Below are 19,181 nucleotides of genomic sequence, written 5' to 3'. Positions count from 1 at the left end.
AAACTGGATTATTTATTTTTAAAATAAAATCGATTCATGTTATACAGGGTGGCCCATTTAGATCGGTCAGTATGGGAAAATCTGAAACTATAAGACATACGACGATCTCTTCTTAGGAACCATGTCATCGATTTTAGTAACAAGCAAAACTGCATTCATACATAAAAAAATATATATATAAAATGTATGAAAAAAATGGTGGTCATTTCGAAAACTTACTAAAATAAATTAAAGGATATGAAAACAATGCATTTAATTCATTTCAGACATCATGTTTCATTGTAACATTTACTGCTTAAGACCTACACAATCGATATCTAAATAGAAATAATTTTAGTTTTGTTTTTCAAAACGTCCGGGTTCGATTCCCGAGCTGAGTACACATTTTTTTTAAACGTATGAACGCAGTTTTTCTTGTTACTAAAATCGATGACATGGTTCCTAAGAAGAGATCGTCATATGTCTTATAGTTTCAGATTTTCCCATACTGACCGATCTAAATGGGCCACCCTGTATATATAATGTAAATTACAATTATTATTGATGTTTTGCGGTTAATATGAACTCAAGCGTACTATGAATAACTATAATGACGGAACTCAAATGGTATACGTAATTGAAAGGTGATGAAATGATTTATATCCCATCAAAATACGTTCATATTATGCAATTAACTTACTCAAACAGTGAGATTAATACATATGAGAAAAAAATGAAGGTTATCATAGTAACTCTACAATCATAGGTAATGTAAATTAATAATAATCATGTTACCAACGTCCTAAAGCCCTAAATCTTCTCGAGACGCAGTCAGCCTATTCGCGGGCATACCAACATCCATGTTCTTTTACAGTCTTTAAACCATTAAATGATAATTTATCTTAAATAAATAGATAATAAACGTCGGCATGATGAAGGGAGCCAGAAGAGCATGAGGAGCTGTCAAGTCGGCTAGCGGCCCGACTACTGTCCGACAGTACCCGCGGGGTGCGTGACCTTTAGTAGCATATGAAAAAAATAATACAAGTATTTCGCTAAGTAATTTCTATTCTAACTGTCGGTGTTCTTTGACGTGATGCCATTTGGAAGAGGTTAGGTTATGGGCTTATCTTTTGTTTTTGCTACTTATGCTTTTTTGTTTACCTATATGATTATTTGATGTGTATATTTCGACTGAGATATCTCATTTCAATTATTTTAGTCGGTGTTTACATTTAATTAACTGTTTGTCAGTGTCCGAGCGTAATGTTTGTGTGCTTTAAATATTACTCATTTAATTAAAAACAACAAACAAATAGCAAATAAAATATAATGAGTATCACATAATACAGTATGTCTCTGACCATGGGGCTTTAAATCCAGGGCTTGATTTTACTCGCTAAACTGAGCCACTTTTACTATGTGACCAACCCTAAAATCGGGGAAAATGTTTTGGCTTTTCCATAGAAAACGTCGACATCGGATCAGCCAAAATGTATGAAAAAGTAAAAATTTTTTTCGGGATTTCGGGATTGGTGCCATAGGTAATAAAAGTAGCTCAGTTTAGCGAGTAGAATCGAGCCCTGGATTTAAAGCCCCATAGTCAGAGACACCCTGTATAAATAAACTATAAAAACGGACGGTTACTTTATGACAAGCCACGGACCCAACTTGACGTGACATGATAGTTTAATGCTTGTCTATGCTCCGAGCAGACAGCTCGGCTCTACCACGAGCTTCTACACGAGTGTGTTCACATTCCACAAAGAGGTTCCCAGAAGTCTCATTAAGCGGACGTGCCACCAACCTCATATTACCCCGCGCAATTAATTTGCAAGAACGAGAACCCCGTTTAATGATCTTGTCTCACCCTTCATCGACGCTTATCATTTCTTGTTAAAAAAATGATCCAATTAAACGGGCTCGCGGAGCTTCAATAAGTTACCGAAAGCGAGTTAAAAATCTCGCGCACACCCATTGTAATAACGCATGCGCTCTCAATATTAAATTTTAACAAGGTATTAATTAAAAAAACTAAAGCGAAATATCTTTAAATTTTCTCAGGGCGCGCACGGCCCCCTCGCGTTATTTTATTTTTAATTCATTTTATTCGGCGTTGGCCGAGCGCGCCGGTACGCCCATCGGTGATTTAAAATTTTGATTTATTGACGCGCGCAGGCAGCGCGGGAGAGCTGCGCGGAGCGTGCGTGCAGTAATTATAAATATGACGCGGTGGTAAACTGACCCGCGACCCGCGACCCGCGGCCGCGGGGTCACCACGTTACCACTATCGGCGCATTTGCAATTTCGCACTCCTGCGTACCACCAATAATTCTAACAACTGCGTGTTTATTCATTATTTTGAGGGCTCGAAGTACGTATGAACAGCCGTGAGAAAATAAGCAAGTGTATATTAGATACAACTATAATTTTTAGGTACGGGGCAAGATAGAGTAAAAACCGTATGATTTTTTTTTAACCAGATAAAACCGTACCTAATTTGCTTACGAACTTCAATGCTCAGTAGGTAAATATCATAGCCTTAATAGTTCTAAAGTTCCTAGTTTAAAGATTACCGTCTTGCGGCGAAGATTCTAAAATTCTAGGGGATGAAACGCCAATGCGACGGAGGCTTCCTGGTTAGCGCTGAATAGTATTTAATTATAAATAGAGGAAAATAAGTTCAATGAACTCTGACAAATTCTATATAACTTTCCTTGTACATATGCATTTTCCAACATTGTAAAGGTGTAGTCACCTGTGTAAAACGCTTTGCCGCGCAAGTTCGCTGGCGACTGGCCTTAGATCTACCTATTTTATAAGGAAAGTTCAATATGCTCGATATAAAGTGTCCTCCTACAAAGTAGGCAATCGATTTATGGTTAGCAGAGGCTCCTAATTTATGGATTAACGACTAATTGAAAACGGCCCCAAGTAATTTCAATAATTGTAGTATTAACGAATGTCTCCAGCATGTTAAGTGTATCAGCAGCTGCCGTATTTACGACTTCCCCGGCGCGGGCGCAGCTTTACTATGGGACCATTCACTTGCACTGTTTTATGCACCTGTTGTATGTGATTAATTGGTAAGGCGTCCATGGCCGCGGTGTCATATAATAATAGTACTATGGTCTAGACTTCTAGAGTGTCTAGACGTTCAGATATTAAGTCGTAAAGGTTAATGAAAGTCTACATTAAAACTATCTTCTTCAACCTAGCGTTTTCCCGGCCTAGCGCCAGGGTCCGCTTTCCTGCTCAGTCTTCTCCACTTTGCCCGGTCTTCGGCATCCTTAGGTGTCACATTGATCTCTTGCATGTCCGCTGTCACGACGTCCAGCCAGCGCTTCTAAATTAAAACTATACCTAAATTAAATTTCAGAAACCCGTATTTCAACAGGTAGCTAACCCTTGCCAGTCTTGACAGATGACAATTGATGAAATAATATACGCCAACAGTCTTGATATTTTAGTCACGTCATTCGGCAACCAGCATATTCTGTCCCCTAAATATTTTGGTAGCTTATAATTTAAAATGCTTAGGCGCAACGTACAGGCTATTTTTCGCTACATTAAGCTAGTTCACAATATAATGACATTTAAAAAATATTCAGTAACGTCATGCTAGTAAACAGATTCCGGATATTCAGGAATAGCAATTATCGTTCCAACGAGCACAGTATCCATGCTTACCTAAATGATATAATAAGCACAGTATCACGTGACACAAAAAGGCATATTCAGATATCATTAAAGTATCATTTGCTATTTGATTTCAACATCCTTCCATTAATACATGAGTGCAAGCGTGCCGCACTGAGGTTCTAATGAAATTTGTATTATATTTCAAAATATTTGAATTTGCTTCTAGCACGGTACGGCAGGGTACGGCGAGGCCGCTGATCAGGGGCTATAGATTATCAACAAAACCTTTCCACTTGGTGATAAACTACAGTCCAGTATAATTGGACCTCTAATCGGAGGCTAGATTTTATGTAACTTATACTGGTTTATAGCAACGACGCGGTCGGTAAATGTCGAGAATAACAACCCCGTAGCCGTGTTGCCATTCAATGCAAATTCACACGTTATAAGAAGCGATTCGAGACAGAATTACCAACGTTTAGTCGCCCTCGGGTCATAATTTTAAGTTACTTTATAATTTTACCGAACTCACGCCTCGTTTGTGTTATTTAGGGGCCCTTTTTCCGTAAATTGTAGGGACAAAGCGGAGTACCTACCAAGCACCTGTCGGGGAAAAAACTTGAGACAACGCCACGAATTAAACGTGTGCTCGGGGCTGCGGTGGGTGAGGTTACAACCCTTATGTTGTAGGCTGTTGTTTATTTATGAAACCTTTTGTGCCTGCGTTAATCACGGATTTTATTGTCAACCTGTGTCTAAACTAAAAATGAAACCTATAAACCGTGTTTATTGAGTGCAGCGCGTTGCTGTCTTTTGTTGACATATGTGTAGTATTTATTATTCTTAGACAAATAAATAATGTTTTATATACAAAACTCTGCCTCCGTTCCAGGTGGTAAATAATATCACGTCACGTATGAAATGATTGTTCAGATAAATTCGGGCCGACCTAACTCTGTATGGCATTTGCAATGACAAAGTGTGGTTTTGGCATCATTAATGGCAAATTTCTATGAAAATATGACGTTTATTATAACACTTTGTTCGGTCCAATCAATGCAAAGTAAGCCTAGACGGACTCTGCAGATATAGTAGAAAGTAGGTAGGTACTTACTGATATCACACGGCAAAAATAAAACATGATTCAATAGGATAATAATAAGAAGGACAATCATCGGAAAAGTGTATGAATATGTAGTTTAACAAGAATACTAGCCACTTAAGGATCTCGAGGCGATGATGCATGCGCGTGCAGTTTCATCGATCAGCGTCTGCGCAGCCTAATAGCGCTCCAATTATCTGTTTGTCAAAGATATACCTACAATAGTAGCTCGGTCATTTTACGGAAAATTAGTCTACTTCATTACCGTGATCGACCGTTATCATTTACGTTTTTTAAGAATTTTAATAAATCCGAATATATAAAAACCAGAAACCAATAAATCAGAAACTAAAAGTAATTTGCCTCTAAGTACGTATTTTCTTTATGAGAAAACATAAAAACTTGCTTTCGCAAACTATGAAAAATAATTGGCAATCAGTCGTGCTCATAACCTACAATACTGGAACTTTCAAATAATAAAAAAAACTACATTAATACCCGTAACTGTTAATTATAACAAATACTTATTTGAATATAAACTTAATTTATGATGCATTTTAGTATTGAATGACTAATAACAATCACCGCTTGAGTTATTCCACGATTTCCACGAGTTAGTTTGCTCACACACAGTACTTAAGTAAACACACAGTACCTACTTGGCTCAGTACAAGCATGCAAATCTGCGATTGTCAAATTATGCTACTTATTTAAATTTTTATAAACATTCAGAATGAATTAAACAGTAAATTGACTATTTTTCACAAAATTTTCTACGTCTAAAACTGTAAAAAACAATGCGGAAATGCGCTAGGAAATGCAAGCACTGATAAAAGTATGTAGTAACTTGCCACTAAAATCGCGGCAGAGAGAAGAAGTAGAAACATCTTATTTGAGTTCGATGAAGTTAACGTACTAATAAAGATGTTTTAACTGTGTAGCTTGGTATCGCGACACGATACCAGTGGCTCCATCCATCAACGTCCCGGCGAACTAATTACTATGTAGTCGCATTATTGATTTTTTTTATTCACTTTTATTGCAGTTATGAATCCGTTTTTATCTACCAGTGACAATAGAATAGTGAAGTAGCCTTAATGGTTTAGCTTGTGGTGTTTTTACAAGCTTTTAGTTTACTTACGTAAGTTGGATTAACATTATAACATGATTGAACTACAGTCGGATGGATTATGGAATTGGAAGGAAGACACAAACTTTTTAGAACCGCCCATGGGAATTATTTTGGTCCGTAGGTAGGTATAGGATATTATTATTTTAGTTAGTCTCCCTGTCGGCATTAAAACTAAATTTTATAAGTTCTTTCGTTTAAATACCTGTTTTAACAGCAGCAGCAAAAAAAGCTAAAAAGCGGCCAAGTGCGAGTCGGACTCGCTCATGAAGGGTTCCGTATTTAGGCGATTTATGACGTACTAGCTGTTGCCCGCGACTTCGTACGCGTGGATTTGTATATTGGTGGTTATATATTCTACATTAGCTTAGAACATTATGCAGCAAGAGATTGCGGTAGGACGGTTAATCATTTCTTAATTATTAATATTATACAACGCATGAGACTTTTCTTTCACAACCTAGGTACGAAGTTTCAAGCCCCTAACTGAATAAAATTGTCCTCGATGTAATCCCTCTAAACCCCCTTAGAAGATTTTCATGTCCTCTATTTAATAAAACCTACTACCTAACTACCTATTTACGAAGTTGCAAGTTCCTAGCTTTAAATAAAATTTGCACCCTAAGACGAACTTTCATCCCCTTTTTAACCCCCTTAGGGGTTGAATTTCCAAAAACGTTGCAATTACTTTTTTTGTAATCGGCTATTATGCCTTTCTAAAAAGTTTCAAAGCATTTGTAATGGATTCAAACTTTCAACCCCTGTTTAACCCTGTTAGGGGATGAATTTTACAAAACGCTGAAATTACTTTTCCTGTATTTTAATAATATCCCGAAATACAAAGATTCAAGTCCCGCGTTCGAAAAAATGTTTGATATCCATACAAACTTTCAACCCCTTTTTCACCACTTTAGGGGATGAATATTCAAAAACGCTGAAATTAGTTTTCTTGTATTTTAATAACATATATTTTTACGAAGTTTCAAGTTCCTAGCTTAAAATAAAATTTGAACTCCATACAAACTTTCAACCCCTTTTTAACCCTGTTAGGGGATTAATTTTACAAAACACTGAAATAACTTGTCCTGTCTTCTAATAATATCATCAAATACAAAGATTCAAGTCCCGCACTCTCAAAAATATTTGATATCCGTACAAATTTTCAACCCCATGTTTTACCACCTTGGGGGATGATTTTTTAAAAACGCTGAAATTTGTTTTCTTGTATCTTAATTTAATACCTTTTTGCAAAGATTCAAGTTCCTAGCTTAAAATAAAATTTGCACCCTAAGACGAACTTTCATCCACTTTTTAACCCCCTTAGGGGTTGAATTTCCAAAAACGTTGCAATTACTTTTTTTTGTAATCGGCTATTATGCCTTTCTAAGAAGTTTCAAAGCATTTGTAATGGATTCAAACTTTCAACCCCTGTTTAACCCTGTTAGGGGATGAATTTTACAAAACGCTGAAATTACTTTTCCTGTATTTTAATAATATCCCCAAATACAAAGATTCAAGTCCTGCGTTCGAAAAAATGTTTGATATCCTTACAAACTTTCAACCCCTTTTTCACCACTTTAGGGGATGAATATTCAAAAACGCTGAAATTAGTTTTCTTGTATTTTAATATCATATATTTTTACGAAGTTTCAAGTTCCTAGCTTAAAATAAAATTTGAACTCCATACAAACTTTCAACCCCTTTTTAACCCTGTTAGGGGATTAATTTTACAAAACACTGAAATAACTTGTCCTGTCTTCTAATAATATCATCAAATACAAAGATTCAAGTCCCGCACTCTCAAAAATATTTGATATCCGTACAAATTTTCAACCCCATGTTTTACCACCTTGGGGGATGATTTTTTAAAAACGCTGAAATTTGTTTTCTTGTATCTTAATTTAATACCTTTTTGCAAAGTTTCAAGTTCCTAGCTTAAAATAAAATTTGCACCCTATGACGAACTTTCATCCCCTTTTTAACCCCCTTAGGGGTTAAATTTCCAAAAACGTTGCAATTACTTTTTTTTGTAATCGGCTATTATGCATTTCTAAGAAGTTTCAAAGCATTTGTAATGGATTCAAACTTTCAACCCCTGTTTAACCCTGTTAGGGGTAGAATTTTACAAAACGCTGAAATTACTTTTCCTGTATTTTAATAATATCCCCAAATACAAAGATTCAAGTCCCGCACTCTCAAAAATATTTGATCTCCGTACAAATTTTCAACCTCTTTTTTACCACCTTGGGGGATGAATTTTTAAAAACGCTGAAATTAGTTTTCTTGTTTCTAATTTAATACCTTTTTACGAAGTTTCAAGTTCCTAGCTTAAAATAAAATTTGCACCCTATGACGAACTTTCATTCCCTTTTTAACCCCCTTAGGGGTTAAATTTCCAAAAACGTTGCAATTACTTTTTTTTGTAATCGGCTATTATGCCTTTCTAAAAAGTTTCAAAGCATTTGTAATGGATTCAAACTTTCAACCCCTGTTTAACCCTGTTAGGGGATGAATTTTACAAAACGCTGAAATTACTTTTCCTGTATTTTAATAATATCCCCAAATACAAAGATTCAAGTCCTGCGTTCGAAAAAATGTTTGATATCCTTACAAACTTTCAACCCCTTTTTCACCACTTTAGGGGATGAATATTCAAAAACGCTGAAATTAGTTTTCTTGTATTTTAATATCATATATTTTTACGAAGTTTCAAGTTCCTAGCTTAAAATAAAATTTGAACTCCATACAAACTTTCAACCCCTTTTTAACCCTGTTAGGGGATTAATTTTACAAAACACTGAAATAACTTGTCCTGTCTTCTAATAATATCATCAAATACAAAGATTCAAGTCCCGCACTCTCAAAAATATTTGATATCCGTACAAATTTTCAACCCCATGTTTTACCACCTTGGGGGATGATTTTTTAAAAACGCTGAAATTTGTTTTCTTGTATCTTAATTTAATACCTTTTTGCAAAGTTTCAAGTTCCTAGCTTAAAATAAAATTTGCACCCTATGACGAACTTTCATCCCCTTTTTAACCCCCTTAGGGGTTAAATTTCCAAAAACGTTGCAATTACTTTTTTTTGTAATCGGCTATTATGCATTTCTAAGAAGTTTCAAAGCATTTGTAATGGATTCAAACTTTCAACCCCTGTTTAACCCTGTTAGGGGTAGAATTTTACAAAACGCTGAAATTACTTTTCCTGTATTTTAATAATATCCCCAAATACAAAGATTCAAGTCCCGCACTCTCAAAAATATTTGATCTCCGTACAAATTTTCAACCTCTTTTTTACCACCTTGGGGGATGAATTTTTAAAAACGCTGAAATTAGTTTTCTTGTTTCTAATTTAATACCTTTTTACGAAGTTTCAAGTTCCTAGCTTAAAATAAAATTTGCACCCTATGACGAACTTTCATTCCCTTTTTAACCCCCTTAGGGGTTAAATTTCCAAAAACGTTGCAATTACTTTTTTTTGTAATCGGCTATTATGCCTTTCTAAAAAGTTTCAAAGCATTTGTAATGGATTCAAACTTTCAACCCCTGTTTAACCCTGTTAGGGGATGAATTTTACAAAACGCTGAAATTACTTTTCCTGTATTTTAATAATATCCCCAAATACAAAGATTCAAGTCCTGCGTTCGAAAAAATGTTTGATATCCTTACAAACTTTCAACCCCTTTTTCACCACTTTAGGGGATGAATATTCAAAAACGCTGAAATTAGTTTTCTTGTATTTTAATAACATATATTTTTACGAAGTTTCAAGTTCCTAGCTTAAAATAAAATTTGAACTCCATACAAACTTTCAACCCCTTTTTAACCCTGTTAGGGGATTAATTTTACAAAACACTGAAATAACTTGTCCTGTCTTCTAATAATATCATCAAATACAAAGATTCAAGTCCCGCACTCTCAAAAATATTTGATATCCGTACAAATTTTCAACCCCATGTTTTACCACCTTGGGGGATGATTTTTTAAAAACGCTGAAATTTGTTTTCTTGTATCTTAATTTAATATCTTTTTGCAAAGTTTCAAGTTCCTAGCTTAAAATAAAATTTGCACCCTATGACGAACTTTCATCCCCTTTTTAACCCCCTTAGGGGTTAAATTTCCAAAAACGTTGCAATTACTTTTTTTTGTAATCGGCTATTATGCCTTTCTAAGAAGTTTCAAAGCATTTGTAATGGATTCAAACTTTCAACCCCTGTTTAACCCTGTTAGGGGTAGAATTTTACAAAACGCTGAAATTACTTTTCCTGTATTTTAATAATATCCCCAAATACAAAGATTCAAGTCCCGCACTCTCAAAAATATTTGATCTCCGTACAAATTTTCAACCCCTTTTTTACCACCTTGGGGGATGAATTTTTAAAAACGCTGAAATTAGTTTTCTTGTTTTTTAATTTAATACCTTTTTACGAAGTTTCAAGGTCCTAGCTTAAAATAAAATTTGCACCCCAGGACAAAGTTTCATCCCCTTTTTTACCCCCTTAGGGGTTGAATTACCTAAAACGTCGCAATTATTTTTTTTTGTCATCGGCTATTATGCCTTTCTAAGAAGTTTCAAAGCATTTGTAATGGATTCAAATTTTCAACCCCTTTTTAACCCTGTTAGGGGATGAATTTTCAAAAACGCTGAAATTACTTTTCCCGTCTTATAATAATATCCCCATATACAAAGTTTCAAGTTCAACACTCACAAAAATATTTGATCTCCATACAAACTTTCAACTCCTTTTTCACCACCTTGGGGGATGAATTTTCGAAAACGCAGAAATTAGTTTTCTTGTTTTTTAATATAGTACATTTTTACAAAGTTTCAAATTCCTAGCTTAAAATAAAACTTGCACCCCATACAACCTTTCATCCCCTTTTTAACCCCCTTAGGGGTTGAATTTTTCAAAATCGCTTCTTATCTCTTGTACACTTTATAAATTCAACCTAGTGTGCAAATTTCAACTTTCTAGCTTTAGTAGTTTCGGCTCTGCGTTGATGAATCAGTCAGTCAGTCAGTCAGTCAGTCAGTCAGTCAGGACACTTGCATTTATATATATAGATAAAAAAAAAACTACTTACTAGATCTCGTTCAAACCAATTTTCGGTGGAAGTTTACATGGTAATGTACATCATATATTTTTTTTAGTTTTATCATTCTCTTATTTTAGAAGTTACAGGGGGGGGGGGGGGGACACACATTTTACCACTTTGGAAGTGTCTCTCGCGCAAACTATTCAGTTTAGAAAAAAATGATATTAGAAACCTCAATATCATTTTTGAAGACCTATCCATAGATACCCCACACGTATGGGTTTGATGAAAAAAAAAAAATTTGAGTTTCAGTTCGAAGTATGGGGAACCCCAAAAATTTATTGTTTTTTTTCTATTTTTGTGTGAAAATCTTAATGCGGTTCACGGAATACATCTACTTACCAAGTTTCAACAGTATAGTTCTTATAGTTTCGGAGAAAAGTGGCTGTGACATACGGACGGACAGACAGACGGACAGACAGACAGACATGACGAATCTATAAGGGTTCCGTTTTTTGCCATTTGGCTACGGAACCCTAAAAATGACTATCTCAAGTCCTTGAACATGTCAATGACCTCTCGCAACCATGCGTTCAAAAAACATTCCAAATTCAAACATTTCCCGAATTCCTTCGAAGTTTAGGTCGGTTCATGAATTACTCGTCGGCGTGACGTCGGCGTGTTGATTACGAGTCAAATGTACGTCGATGGTAATCTCGTACGAGCGGCTGGCGGTTTGATGTGTCAATCGCGCCGTCGATCGGTATCGCCCGATAGCTCCTATTGGGCAACCGCCACGCTTTGTTATCCTAACGGATTTATAAAATTCGACGGCCCATGAACCGAAATCGAACGGACAATACCGACTTTCTTATTGCTGTCAGAGTTGACGTTTCATGATTCGATGTCCAATTCGCAATCGAACTAGTCGCTGTAGATTCTTAAGTTTTATTATCATAAAAACCGAGGTCCGAAATCGCCACTTACTTTTTAGCTGCTTGAAATTCCGATGCCAAAAATGTTTATCTTGTTTCTTTGATACGGTACGCAAGCGGGGGCGACAACCGCACACAAATAAATCGTTAAACGAATTTCCCAACATGGCTTCCGCGGGGAGGGGCGGTGCATCTTCTGTGGAAACTGAAAAATTCCGACGATCTCCTTTGTTTTTATGATGGCCGCAACATTACACCGGCCGGCGATAAAGTCGAGCGTCGATCGACAAAAGCCGATGCAGGCATTTTAGATGTTTTGTTTTCAGTACACGAGACTCAGTTTAATGTCAGCTGTGGCTTTAATATATGTAAGAACTATCACGTTCTTAGCCTGAACAGATAGATGTATACTGCCTTTTGGTTCGTTAAAAAACCAAGGAATCAACTGATACCACTACGGTTTAGTCGACCCTTGCTCTATTCTAAGAGCCTCCCGCAATAACTAACCCCTTTATACCTAAATGACACACACACACGCCGCAACACCACTACATCGCCGCGTTCCTGAAACAAGTGTGGTGTGAGTGAACACGATGAAAATCTTTATTTTCACGCTCTATCTCTCTTTATCTAATCGCTCTGGCCAGATAAGGACGGAGTGCCGGAAAAACTGGTGCGGGGCGAGGGGTAAAGGCTACATCGATTCCGCGCTTTCACTGCTAGGGGCCGTGTAAACCTTTAAAAACAGCGCGTTTGCTGTGCGATTGTCATCTCTAAACTTAAACGAGTAAGAGGCAAATTTGGATGGAGAAATCGCTCTGGTAAATGGATTGCCTCCCCCTTGGGGGTTCTCGTAGTGGGATCTAGATGGCGTAGATAATGCTGATAGTCGCCGCGGTGTGCGTGGCGACGTGAATGTCGCATCGCTGTGTGCGTGACGGTAGGGCTCTGTGTTCCCAGCTATACGTCTACAATCAGTCTTCTAGCTATGTAGTAGCATAGAGAGGTGCTTCCGGGTAGGTTAAATTTTGCTTGTGTTTGCGAATATATGAGGGGATGTCGGTAACCATCCCTTTTTGCAATATAATTTTATGTTTAGGTGTAGATAGGTAGATAGATTAGGGAAGACGGAGGCTGTGATTTGATTAGATTAGGAGGTGTTTGCCGAGGGCCGGGGGAGATAAGGCTGATTGGATCGCGGGGAGGACCGGCTTTATGGAAATATGTTTTTAATGTGGGTGCTTTATTGAATTAGTCGAATTTGTATTAAGTGACGCGTTATAATCTGCTTGTGTGTTCGACGCTGATAAAGTTTGTAAATAAATTATTATGCATTAAATACACTTAACAAAATGTTGTTAGGTTCTTGGAGAGGGGCTGAAACATATGTTGATATTGATTTTGCCTGACTGACTTTATTTGTGTTACTATTAAATATATGTTGGGTCTTTAAAATTGATATTTAATCAACACATACCATGTCGACCTAATTATGTCATTCGGCGACATCAATAATGTGTTTTTCGTAAAGTCCTTTGTACCTAACAATGACAACCGTTTATCTGATTCCCGTCCACAGCAGAGGCACGTAAACTGTCCACCTTATAGGGTCGTGTGTCTATTATAATCCCAACATCGGTCCTCAGCAACAAAGACCTGTTTTTGTTCCTGTCATCCAACAAAGCAGCCCCTTGATATTGTCGCCGCGCCTCTTTTGAGTTTACACAACACTGAAAATTAGAGTACCGATGTCACAATATGCACTGAATTTATCTGTTTGTTTGAATTAGATCTCTGCCGGTATGTTTTGTAGTCGATGTGTTTTTTACGTCTGCGCGACATCGATCCTAGTATGTTGTTGACAGTGAAACGGGTTTAACAATTAATAACCCTCTTCGGCAGCAGGACAAGTGCGCGCATACTCGGCATTCCTTATCTAGATGCCGACGAGGATTTCGGGCCGTATACGACGCTTGCGCACCGAGCCTCCAATAACGAATGACCCAAATAAAAAATAATCTCGGTCATAAAATTTACGAGTTTTCCAGCCATTTCAGCGTTTGAGGAGAGAAAGTAATTCGCTCATAAAATTACGAGTAAACAGCCGTTTTTCCACGGAAATAAAACCGCCCCTCGCGCCGGTTGACTCCTGTAATCGGCTTAGTACCCTCTCTGATTTACTGGGCTCCCCCGGGTCGGGTGATGCACGCTCCCGTTATAACTTGATGAGAAACCTTATCTACAGATTATAAAATCGGTTTCGGGTAATTGACTCATAAAATCTAGACCTAATTTCTACATTATCTGATTCATTGCGAATAAAACGAAAATTATTATAACCACCCCAACCAAATGGACCACGTTGGTAAAGTTTAGAGTGACTTCAATAGAATCCATTCGATTAACTCTCGTAGTGGAGAAAAATTGACAGTGGTCGGATCGGCTAATATGGAGACCTCTAATCTTATTCCGACACAAAGGAGCTGCCATGACGCGGCGAATATTAACGCGAACCATTTAATATTTCGATATTCCAATATGAAGCTATTTCATCTGTGTCTACGATAGGTATTTTGTGATCACGACTTCGTTTAATTTTTGTTGTTTATGTACCAAGAATTTATTATATTAATTGCATTTAATTATTAGCTTTTACAAGGGTACCTACTGATAAACTTAATATAAAAGTTCTTTTAAAAGATATGTACCTATGTTGCTTCACAAACCTATTATGACTTAAAGTAGAGCAGTCTAGAATATAATGCGAAAGCAGCCTAAAATGCGAAGCAGTCTTACAGTAGGTAGGTATTAAAGTTAACAGTGATCTATGGTTCGGCAGTGGGTTGGGTACAGTACATGCCTCTGCTTACAGCTCAAGACGCGGTGTCTTGAATAGTTCCCGTGATGTCTTACGACCTCAATGCTTTTTGTTGGATAAAATGACATGACAAATTAATGGATTTATTATGAGTTGGATTGAGCTCGTTTTATTTTCGTGTCCGTTTGGGACGAATGCATTTTTAATTGAGTGAGGCACTTTTGTGGACTGTATAAAACGGCCACCGCATGCCGTGGTGGCGTGGATATTTTTTTATTTGATTGACGGGTAGTAATGGGCAGGTGTAAGAGTCGGCGATAGCTACCTCGCTTTTTAGAATCGATGTTGGACTGTTCACTTTTTGTCGGTCGCGTCGTTTTGCGACTCGATTCTGTCATGTTTTATGCTGATTGTTTTAGCCAACATTAATGGGGTACTAAATTTGCGTGTGTCAGTTTACATATTTTCTGTAATGGAACGTTTGCTCCAATAAATCCTGTCTAGAAACGCGGGTGTCGTGTGGTAATAAAATTACTGAGTAGTCAGCGGCTGCGGCCGGTGGACTGTGTTTAAGAGTAAATTATGACCAGTGCGGTGTTTTTACCTAGTTAATAAACCTACTAGTTTGTTAAGAGTTTACTTTAGAAAGTAAGTACCATACAGCTGTAGTGCTTCTCGACAGGATATTTTTACGATTGATTTTCATATCTCTGTGTTGATACTTAGTATAGCGGTTGCTTATGTTAGTGATACCTACTTTTTACTACCTACATTTCTTTTGGCCATTGAGGTGAGACGAGAGGACCCAGAAATAGTTATATACAGTTATAATACAGGCAGTGGTTGGCTGGTGTCTTATACGAAACAAAACAGTGATACGAGTATACATAACACAACTATACCCTTATATCTTGTATTATTATTAAAGTTGGTGGTACCTATTCGGTATGTAAAATTATTCAAACATGGATCTTCTTCGAACACCATTGAAACATTGACATATTACATATTTATCTTGATTAGTCAACACAATCAAATCAAAGTGCTCATATTTTTCATCTAACCTGACCTAACCTATCTTGTTCGATTCTCCAGAACAGTGTCGTATTGCATAATTATTATACCGCTTTGACTTCTGACCAACCCCATAAACTTACTCCTTTCGTAAAAAAATCACATCTTTTTCATAAATCGGACTTGTGGATTCTAGGTCTACTTAAGCGTAAGTGCACTACCTGATTGATATTGGCACCAAAGATATCAATCTAAAGGTAATCAAAACACGCTTTAATTACCTTTACATTGATATATTTTTGTTTTTACAAAACATATTATATATATTTTTTTATTTCGACGACGGTCTGGCCTAGTGAGTAGTGACCCTGCCTGTTAAGCCGCGGTCCTGGGTTCGAATCCTGGTAAGGGCATTTATTTGTGTGATTAACACAGATATTTGTTCCTGAGTCTTGGGTGTTTTCTATGTATTTATGCATTTGTATATTAATTATACATATATATCGTTGTCTGAGTACCCACAACGCAAGCCTCCTTGAGCTTACTGTGGGACTTAGTCAATATGTGTAAGAATGTCCTATAATATTTATTATTTATTATATTATTGTTATACCGTTGTCTAAGTAAGTTCCTTGTTGTTACAGTCGCTACAGAGCGCGGCGCGGCGCGCGGGCACCTCCTGCGCTAACTGCAAGACCACGACGACGACGCTGTGGCGCCGAAACCAGAACGGCGAGCCGGTGTGCAACGCCTGCGGCCTCTACTACAAGCTGCACAATGTAAGTACCTACAACAATACTACATATTTATACTAGTTTATATATGTCACCGTAAAATTGTAAACACTCGTCAGTTTATAATTTCGCTAGTTAAATTATAAACTGACGTAGGAAGATTATAATTTAACCTAACCTAACCTACGTTAGATTGTAAACTAACGGGTTCACAATCTTACGGTGTCATATATAAAGGAAAAAAAAAACACCGCTTCGGGCAAGACTCGAACTTCCGAGCTTTCGGTCCGCTCTCAACCAACTGACCTATCGAAGATAACTAGAAGCGTGCGAATCTTTCCATTCCTTCCTGTTTTGTTTACACGCCTTAGGGAGGGGATGAATTTTTCTATTTTTCCTTTAATATAAACATTGGTATTATATTGTAGGTATCTGCTTGATAATAATAATACAATACTTTTTTTTGCACATCTCAGGTTCAAACCAACACTAGGTTACGTAATAACTGATATTACGTGCACACATGTAGAGTTGTTTTAACAACCGTACTTTGAATTGCTACAGAGCGATTTTTTAAAGATTTTTTAGAGAAAAGACAAGAAAAAGAAAATTATACGTGACCTAATGACATGTACATATCTACATGACACGTTTTAATTATAACTTTACATTTAATTAAGTACCTTCTTTAACGTTATTAATTATTTTATACTAATTAGACATGTATCATTAATTCATTACCATTAATGAAGCGGTCACAAATTTATACTTCATTATATTTTTCACCTGCTCAAAACAGTTCAACACGTTTATAATATTTAATAGTTTTTTTTTTACTTTTGTTTTAGCAGACTACCTAAAATGTTCATTCGTGCGGTCTTTCTTCGGGTGTCCTATTTTCCAAAAACATAAAACAGCAAGTCTTGTAAAAGTACTAGGTCGGTTCATTAAGAAGGTATCTCTTTAGGTGCCCTGTCTTCCGAAGCACTAAAATAAAGCTAGTTCTCATGTGACCCATTTGCATACAAGAATAATATATATGCTTTAAATTGTTATGTGTCGTCTAGAATGGACAAAATATCGTAAAATACATACATACATTTCTGTTTGCTTCTGTTCTGGTATTATGATAGATCCGTTTTGTTCCATTTATCGCCCGTTTTAAAAAGATCCAGTCAGTGCGTCTAGTCATAGAGAAAAAAATACATAGAGTGCTCACTCCATACATCAGTTCAGACTATTAATTTCAGTGTCTACATCTAGCATCGAGTAGCGGAACTATCAGTACTGCTACTTGACAATAGATGTAGCATCGACCGGAAAGTCTTATCTCAACAGCATAAGACTTTCCGGTCGGTGGCTACATCTATTGTCAAGTAGCAGTACTGATAGTTCCGCTACTCGATGCTAGATGCTAATAGTCTTTTTGCTACTAAAACTGATGTATGGAGTGAGCACTCTATGTATTTTTTTCTCTATGGTCTAGTTAACCCGGGGCCCCCATGGTCGCTCCCTCGGGATAAGTTGACAGTATCTCGGTGACAGATAACCGGGCAGTCAGGCGCACCCCCGAGCGGCCTAATGTGTCATAAAACCCAATACGATTGTCTCAAATGAATTACGAACGGCGGATAACATCTAATGTTGAATAAATCGGGGTATTTTAATTAAAGTTTAGGGAGTCAATGGGCATCAAAGTTCAAGATAACTTTAAATATTGTAATTGAATTGAAGTTATAAAAATTATGGCTACTAACTACGATATTCATGCTTTGCTACGTTTATTATTGGCAAGGTGCGAAGTCGGTGGAGGGGGAAGTGGCGCTGATCGTTACAAACACAGGTAATCTTATGGAATGTCCGACATTAGTACTAGCGCCAGCCGCTTGAACTAATTTTACTCCATAAGATTTAACGTAGAAAGTCCGCCAAAATGAGGGCAGCACCAGTCGTGCACCTAGCGAATAGGCTACTAAGAAAAAATAGGCTGTGACAGACGGACGGACAGACAGACGAGTGATCCTATTAGGGTTCCGTATTTCCATTTGAGGTACGGAACCCTAAAAATAGGTAGAGTCGGACCAAGCTAAATCTGCATGGCATTTGCAATGACAAAGTGTGATAATGTCATCAATTAATGGCATATTTATATGGAAATATGACGTATATAATGACACTCCCTCACTTTGTTCTAGTCAAGTCGTTGCAAAGTTCACTTAGACGGACTTTATGTGACCGCTCATATGTCATTCCACAGCTAACAATGTTTAAATCTAATAATGGCTTTAAGAACTCTCAGTTAAAATTCAGTACCTATGCAGTCAAACACTTCGTTTAATGTTAATAAAAAAAATAAAAATAAAAAAAAACATACAACCGAATTGATAACCTCCTCCTTTTAGATTTGGAAGTCGGTTAAAAACAAAACACTTGTATTAGCATTTATTCTCACGGCTCTACGAACCCTAAAAAAAGCAATCGAAAATCGCTCGATTCGAAAGAATATCAAACGGGAGAACGCAACAATGACTAAAATTAACTGTCAAAGGGGCTTTTACGAGGGCACTCGACATTTTTTCTCTCGAAATGTATACGACATTGTAAGTATTGTTGCTTGGTCTAATTATTCGGAAGCTACAATGGCGACGGGAGCTACTTCAGAAGCTGGAATAATGACGGGCGTGCATGGTAGCAGAGGTAGCGTACCGCCTTCTCATACATATTTATACGGCCGTGTCACTCGCAGCACAATTGCGACTATTTATAATTTGCCACGCTCTGAAATGATT

General features: G+C 37.0%; 1 protein-coding gene across 2 annotated transcripts in view; it reads left to right on the top strand.

Moving 5' to 3' along the window:
• LOC134650210 (GATA-binding factor C-like) overlaps nucleotides 1-19,181 on the top strand; it is a 103,567-nt gene that overhangs the window by 63,997 nt on the left and 20,389 nt on the right. For both annotated transcript variants that reach the window (XM_063505151.1, XM_063505153.1), the window contains exon 5: nucleotides 16,303-16,437. In XM_063505151.1, coding sequence (XP_063361221.1) covers nucleotides 16,303-16,437 — 135 coding nt within the window. The remainder of the gene's footprint in view (nucleotides 1-16,302; nucleotides 16,438-19,181) is intronic.

Source organism: Cydia amplana, chromosome 8, assembly GCF_948474715.1.
Source record: "Cydia amplana chromosome 8, ilCydAmpl1.1, whole genome shotgun sequence".
In the NCBI taxonomy this organism is placed as follows: Eukaryota; Metazoa; Arthropoda; class Insecta; order Lepidoptera; family Tortricidae; genus Cydia; species Cydia amplana.
This window is presented reverse-complemented; position numbering and strand designations above follow the sequence as displayed.